This window comes from Lactuca serriola, chromosome 5 (assembly GCF_051521515.1).
Source record: "Lactuca serriola cultivar US96UC23 chromosome 5, Lser_US96UC23_V15, whole genome shotgun sequence".
NCBI lineage: Eukaryota > Viridiplantae > Streptophyta > Magnoliopsida > Asterales > Asteraceae > Lactuca > Lactuca serriola.
The window spans coordinates 83,109,941-83,117,981 of record NC_136412.1 but is presented as its reverse complement, the minus strand read 5'-3'; the positions used below and the strand labels follow the sequence as shown (position 1 = coordinate 83,117,981).

The following is an 8,041-nucleotide window of genomic DNA, read 5'->3' as shown; positions in this document are numbered from 1 at the left end:
CGTGTCGTCTTCCTTTATGGCAGGGTCTTTCTTGATACGCATTGCATGTCGTAAACGAGTGTCGTAATTGCGCGTCGTAAATGAGTGTTGTAAATGCGCGTCGTCTCTCTTTATGACAGGGCCTTTCTTGATGCGCATTTGCGCGTCGTCTGAGCCTTTTACCACGCGCAATGAGCGTCGTAAAAGGCTGTTTTTCTAGTAGTGACGTTTAGTGGGCCTTAGTGTCCTTTTACATGTATATTGGGCTTAGGATGGACATTCACATTCCTTTTGAGCCTGCAAATAATAGACACGTATAGTGGGCCTTAGTGGTCCACTTACATGTTTATTGGGCCTGGGAATGAGTTTTATATGCATTCTTCTTTTTATGATATTTTAGTAAATACTTGAGCCAAAACCAATGATAAACCAACAAATGGATTTAATTTGATCATTTTCTAGGTTATTGGGCCTTAGTGGCCCATTTTTATGTGTGATAGGTCCTGTATATGTTTATTGGGCCTCATTGACCCATTAACATGTGCGACGGACCTCAGATACTATTTGTGTGCTATTTGGGCCTGTAAATACTTTACATGTGAAATGGGCCTTAGTTGTCCTTTCATATATATTTCGGGCCCATGTTATATTATCTCATACCATTTGGGTCTTGAAATGATTTACATGTTTAGCGATGCCTTAGTGGTTCACTTACATGGATCATTGGTCCAGGAATGAGTTTATACCTTTTTCTTCGCGTAAATTCGATTAAGGATCTAGTGAGTTTTTGTCGGTTGGCACCTATTAAGTGTACGATCGTAGCCTGTAGTTATAACCAGATTCTCTTGGAGGGAGAACAGGGATTTGTGTATAGATCTGTACGGGTATGACACCCCACACCTGAGTTGTTCGCTACAGTTAGACTAACTCAGTCTAGGGTGACGAAAACCTTATAATCAAAGTCAAAACCGGCGTCCAACGATGCCAAGATAGGTGAAATTGTCATTATCTAGTATGGTTATGACGGCTCGCTTAGAGGAATTAACTTTATGAACCCTTTTTTTTTTACAGGCAACATCGGGTTATCTGGAAACATTCTCTTTACATGCTCTTACATTCTCTCTACATTTTCTTTACTGTTTTAGTCAAACAAACAATAAAATACATGCATTAATACAAGATTTTTAACACAAACACACTAAACAATTTTTAGAAAATATTGGATTTTCCGGTGGTTTTCAAAGTTATATAAATCATTTTCACAAACATGCTTATGAAGTCATCAACATTTTTATGTTGACCGTTTTCAAAATAACTTGTATTCTCAAGAAGCCGTTGAAGCAAGATGAACGAAACAAACTAATGGATATTGTGTTATATTTTGTTTCATCATACTCTTACCATTTTGGCATGTAATATTCAAATACAATACTCGATGTAAACAATGAATGTTGTTATATTACATGTGTGATGATGATGATGTTATGATTCAATTATATTCACTGTAATGATATTTCAAGATGAAGTCACGCACAAGCCCCAGACATTTCCACGATCTGGTTCGGCACTCCCCCCCCCCCCCCCCCCCCCTCTCATTAAGGAGGTCTTATGGCGACGAAGAATGAATGAAACATCTCTTTTGACTGGTTCAACAACCAATGAAATTCTTTCTTTCTTCTTCTCTTTCTATCTCTTAACATATTAAAACATATGCATACCACCTCCTTTTTAGTTATTGTTGTGTTAAAATTTGATATGAAAATTTTGGATGGTATAACATTGGATCATATGGAATGCTCCAAAGCTTAATTTAAAATACGTATCGAATCAACCACTAAATTTTGTTTACATTTTGTTCGGGTAGACAAGTGGGTCCCATACCCAACCATATCTAATGTTTGAAGAAAGCATGACGTAATCGAGAAAGATGGTGCAAGAAGCATGAGCAAGGACTCTCACTTGCATACATAAATACAAACCCTCCACATCCACATTTACATCCACTCGCTCATATCCCAAGGAAGCAAAAATATGGGTGACCTTCACTCTATTCCGTACTTTAGCACCCTCCCCCATACCATTCATCATGCCTCCTCTTCCTCTCACTACTGTAATTCTTCTTATTCATTCTTTCTGTGTGTAAGTACGTCTGTTATGCATACGCTGATTTTGAATGGTTGTGTTGCAGCTATGGACATCAACGACACTTCTGCATTCCACAGTCAGTCACCTTTGCATTCTCAAGATCTCTCATCAGGTTATCTTGAAGATGCGTTGTTTGAATTCAGATCTAAACGACGTAGATTGCTTGTCTTCCATGAGGATCAATATCAACCTATCTACCAAAACTCCACAACCTCATTTCCTGTAATTCGTCTAGCCTTATCTCCAACTTTCAGTTTTGATAACCAGTTAGATATACATGTTCTAACATGATGTATGAATCCACAGAGCTACTGTAATTCAAACTCAGTTGAAGACATGGAGAATTGTTATGAGAATTTCTGCAAGTTTTACACAGATGATAATGGAGATGAGAGAGAGATGAAAGGAAGGGGAACAGAGGAGACGAATTCAACTTCATCTTCAGAAATAACAAAAAGCAGCATCAATACTTTTGAAGAAACACTTCTTTCTTCACAACATTCCCTTTTCACTGGTAAGTCTTCTCTTTCACACCTACTCAATCACCAACCTTCCTATAGATAAATAATCGGTTTTTAAGTATAATAACATGTCTAATTTTCATTGAAAACTAATAATAGTTTTTTAGTTTAATTTACTTAATAATACAACAAGATTTAAACTTACTTGTTTAAATTCTTTTATTAAAAAAGAGTATTCTAATTGAAAAAAGAAACTGTAAAGCTTAGTATTCTTTTTCTTTTTTGTAAAATTGTTTCCAATTTTGACATTCATTAACTGATTTCTCGGTTAAGAATTAAAAACCAAGAATCAGAGAAATACTACCATTTTGGTTATTCCATCATCTTCAATACAAAGTGTTTATTTACATAGGTCAATATCATTAATTAAACATTTAGATTTTATTAAATATTTTTTTTTGTCTAATTTTCCAATTTTATATATAATTTTCTTAATTGTTCAATTTTAATCTTTTATTTCTATTTAATCCTTAAAACTTAATTATTTTTACAATATAATTTGTTTTATTTAATATCGAATATTAATTATTATATTGGTAACTGTTAATTATTTATTATTATTATTATATTTTATTTGTAAAACTACACATAGGAATTTTATCGTATTTTTTTATATTTAAAAAGACCGACAAATATAGTTATTTTTATTGTTTTGATTAACTATTCCATTTTATGTCTATAAATTAAAATGTTGTTACAAAAATACTAAATATGTTTAAAATAACTAAACTAAATAATAATGTTTTAAAAAAATAATAATAACGCATTAACTATTAAAAAAAAAAGAACGCTCAATAATCGAAGAAGGTTTATGATAACAGTTTTTTTTTTATATAAAATAAAGTCGGTAAAATTTGGTGTATAATTTAATATTTTTCTATATTTTAGTGAATATAATAGTTTGAAATGTTACTCAAAGAAAAAAAAAAAAAAAAGGAAATTAGATGACAGAAACCCCACATGCATGCATGCTGCATGCATGATCATGATGTGATGTACATATAATGATGGTGTTTCATTGGCTGACCAGTTTATTTTTACTTAGATTAAATTCCATTATCTACAATAATTCTCAAACGTATCAGTTTTTTTTCCCTTCAAATTAATGCAACGCTTAAGTTATGGTGATTGTACTCTTGTTATCTTCAAAGTACTTTTCCCATTATTTTTATCAATACGTCAAATCAAATAATTAATAATAATTGTATTTTTCACTTTTTATTATTGTCATCTATTGTCATTGTCATTATTTTTTTTATGAAAAATGTAATATATATATATATATATATATATATATATATATATATATATATAAAATATAATATTTTAGAACACAATTTACATATATTAATCGATGCACAGAAAAGATACATCAAACAATTAGGTATATATACAAAATAAACTTTATTTTGATATCATCTTTAACTTATTAATGGAATGATAAGTATTTGTAATAATATTCATGTCTCAAATCAAAAAGTTAATTTTTGTAAGTTAATTTTTTTTTTCATACAAAGCATAAAAGAACAAAATTTTAAGTAAAAAGATATACTAAATTTTTAATGTATCTTTTTGGTAAATCATAATAAAATATTAAATAAGAGTTGTGATATTTACCGATGGGTCTTTGAGTTAGCAGTAAAAAAATAACTCCTTCAAAACAAAGTTTATGAGTTCAAGTTTTACAAGAATACATAAATAATATTTAACAGTAGGTTAGTTTGGCTAGTTTGGCGTTTAAAAATGACACCTATTGTTCATTATTATTATATTTTTGCAATAGAAAATCGTCGATATAAGTTACATTTTAGTTTTATCTTATTACTAAAAAATGACTTTTCAAAAAGGTCTTAGTTTGCCGTTTAAAAGAAATTGTAATATTTATAGGTCTTTATTTTATTTATTTTATTAATTATATGTAATACACTAATACCCATTGTTGTTCATTATTTTTATATTTTGCAATAGAAAATCGTCGATATAAGTTACGTTTTAGTTTTACCATATTACTAACAATAAGATAATCTTTTATTTTTCCCCTTAACTTACATAACATTTTTAGCTATACTTCTTTTATTTTAAATTCCTCCAAGTTTTGTGTTTCAACACGTGTTATACATATATACTTGCATGCGAGAACAAACATGTGGACCACTTGATGAATGTCATAACATGCAAATACATAAAAACTGAGGCATGACTTTTGATCAGTTGGGTACTCTAAAAAGACTGAAACATTGTTTACACTAAAGTAGTTCAAAACCAACTTTAAACTCATGACTTGTGATCTTTATAGCTTTCAAATTCTTGTTTATTCTTCACTTTCAACGTGGTTGACAATGAAACAACACCAACATATATATCTTGAGTTAGTTTAATAACTATGGTTAATATATATATATATATATATATATATATATATATATATATATATATATATATATATATATATATAAAAGGTTATTTTTGTAACTATGGTTGAAATATAATCAAAAACCAAACACAAAAATAGTAACATCTTGCATTTATCTGCATCACAAAATCCTATTGTTATTTCTATCTATTAAAGCATTGTTAATATAATTATTGTTGCATTAAGACAAGAATGTTTTAAGTTGATCATTCAAAATATAATATTGTAATTGTATGAAACAATAGTAGGATGCTCTGATAAAACAAATCAATGAAAGTACATTGTTATTTCTTGTAACAACTTTTATTACACTATATGAAACTTTACCATCGTGCTTTGTTTTTTTTATGTAGGAGCAAGAAACGAAGAGAGAAAGAGGAAGCTTATAACAAGAGTTGTATATCCTTTTGCATTGGTGAAGCCAGGAGGATTTAAAGGAGACATGACACTAAATGACATAAATCAGAGAATCCTAATGCCACCAACAAGGCCCTTGAAGCATCCGGTGGGTGACTTTGCATGTCGACCACTGGTTTCACCCGGCGGACTGGGACTCTCTGGTAAGGCGGTGGTGGCTCTAACCCGAATTCATACACAAGGGAGGGGTACAATCACTATTATTAGGACTAAAAATTAGTATATGGGATGGATACCAACAATAAATTTTAATGGATGGTCTTGAATTGTATAGTGACAATTGGGGGTATGTACTTGAAAGTAATTATTTATTGTTTTTTAGAAGTAGTATATATATAAAAAAAATTATATACCTAGAGTGTTGGGATTTTATTCGAAAATTGTTTAAAAAACATAAACAAAGCAATAGAAGACTTTAGATTTTAACAAAATAAAACTACTTTTATTCCCACCAAAAAATCATTTTGCAAGACATAGAAAGATAAAAACAACCATAGAAAGAAAATTGTTACAACCTTTGAAGACATTGATTCTTATGGCAGATTGGAAGTTGATGAAATGTAACATGAAACTTTAAGGTAGAAGTTCTCAAGAGATATCCACCACCAATAAATCAACTTGATAAGATGCTAGTTTTCTTCTTGTAATAAACGAATCACTTATGTTGTTAAGACAAAGAAACTAGTTTGCCTTAAAAGAGATAATTCAAGTATCATCTTCATCTTTATGTTCTTAACACTTTAAGAGACAAAAACTAGAGAGAATATGGAGGTGGTAATACCAAAAATTTGTGGATTTAGCTTGTGAAATAAGGGATAAAACTAGTTCTTTTAAGCCCTTACTTTAAACATCTATCTCATGGGTCTTGGCACTTTAAGACCCATGATTTATCAAATCAACTAGTCATGCTTTCTAAAATCATGTTTGGTTGAATAAATTAATCAATAGCAAGTCTTCTTTCTTTTTTGTTGCCTATTTGAATATTTTATAAAAATAAAACCAACTTTTTATATACAAACTATTCTAATTTTTATAACTTATAAAACATATAAATTCATATAAGAGCAAAAAAACAACTCGGCGAGTTCCACGACTCAACTCACCGAGTCTCAATAACAACTCGGCGAGTTCCGCCTTGAACTCCAGTCCCCCTAACTCTCACTGACTCACCTAGTTATTCCCCAACTCGGCAAGTCCACTCACTGAGTGATTTATAGGAAACCCTCATCCTACTCGCCGAGTCTGTTCTTTGGACTCGGCGAGTTCATGCCATGCACAAACTCCATAGGCCTCCTGAGGTCAGATCTGTTCCATACATTCATAGATCTGGCCTTCCCAAGCATGATAATCACGTAAAGTTCAGACCTTGACACTCATATAACATCTAAATGGTCTAACTTGGTGATTTAGCGCCAAAAATGACATCCCAAGCTCATGGATCCCAAAATAAATCATAAAGCTCCAAGGGTTAAGGTCTCTGGACCTCTTTGGGTCCAGATCCAGAACATAGACTCGAGAAGGGACCAAATGCTCCACTTATTCAGCCTCTAAAAGAGTTAGAAAACCCTAACACTAAGAATCAACATCAAAACTTAAGAAGGTCCGAACAAAATACCTCAATATGATCTCTAAGAACTCAGTAATCACCACAATCGCTCCTCCTTTAGCCTCCTCTTGCCTTGGTCACCTCCTTCTTACAAAAACACCCACAAAAGGATCAAGAATGGCCTCTCCTTCCTCACAAACGCTCTAGATCTCTTAGGGTTTCTCTCTGGGGGTTGGTGGCCGCAAATGACGGCCCTAAGGGCCTTTAAATAGGTCTCAAACCCTAGAAATTAGGGTTTCATTAAACAACGTGGACTCACCGAGTCCACTCATGAACTCGCCAAGTCCAGCTGTGAACTCGCATATGAATCTGTGACCATACTCGGCGAGTTTAGACGCCAACTCGCCGAGTCTCCTCACCATTCCCAAAAATAAAAGAACAAAATAGGATACCTGGGAATCCGGATGTTACAATTCTCCCCCACTAGAATCAGACTTCGCCCTCAAAGTCTCACTCTGCAAACAACGCTGGATGCTGCTCCCGCATCTCACGCTCCGGTTCCCAAGTCAACTCTGACCCTTTCCGATGCTGCCACTGGACCTGAACCAGAGGCACCTCCTTGTTCCTCAAAACCTTGACCTTCCGATCCTTAATCGCTACCAGTCTCTCAACATAATTCAGGCTCGCATCCACCTGACTATCTTCTAATGGCACCATTACCGACTCGTCGGCTATACACTTTCGCAGCTGCGACACGTGGAAAGTGTCATGAATCTGACCCAACTCTGCTGGTAACTCCAAACGGTAGGCTACCCTGCCTATCCTTGCGATCACCCTGAAAGGACCAATATATCGGGGCCCCAACTTGCCCCTCTTCCAGAAGCAAATCACTCCTTTCCAAGGAGAGACCTTCAGGAGCACGAAGTCGCCGACCTGAAACTCGAGCTCAGACCGGCGTTTGCCCACGTAACTCTTCTAACGACTCTGAGTGGTCAACAACCTCTGTCTGACCTGCTGGAT

The 8,041-nt window shown here is 33.4% G+C and overlaps 1 protein-coding gene across 1 annotated transcript; it reads left to right on the top strand.

Annotated features, from left to right (window-relative positions):
• Window positions 1–1,943: 1,943 nt before the first annotated feature.
• Window positions 1,944–5,833, top strand: LOC145052702 (uncharacterized). Its single transcript, XM_079000564.1, has 4 exons — window positions 1,944–2,089; window positions 2,168–2,346; window positions 2,431–2,638; window positions 5,412–5,833. Exons 1-4 carry the CDS (start codon window positions 2,011–2,013, stop codon window positions 5,693–5,695), a joined length of 750 nt encoding a protein of 249 aa, XP_078856690.1. The 5' UTR covers window positions 1,944–2,010; the 3' UTR covers window positions 5,696–5,833.
• Window positions 5,834–8,041: the final 2,208 nt, after the last annotated feature.

Coding starts and splice junctions, on each gene's coding strand:
- LOC145052702 (XM_079000564.1), top strand. CDS start 2,011: ATGGGTGACCTTCACTCTATTCCGTACTTTAGCACCCTCCCCCATACC. Junction 2,090..2,167: donor CTCCTCTTCCTCTCACTACT/GTAATTCTTCTT, acceptor GTTGTGTTGCAG/CTATGGACATCAACGACACT. Junction 2,347..2,430: donor ACTCCACAACCTCATTTCCT/GTAATTCGTCTA, acceptor ATGAATCCACAG/AGCTACTGTAATTCAAACTC.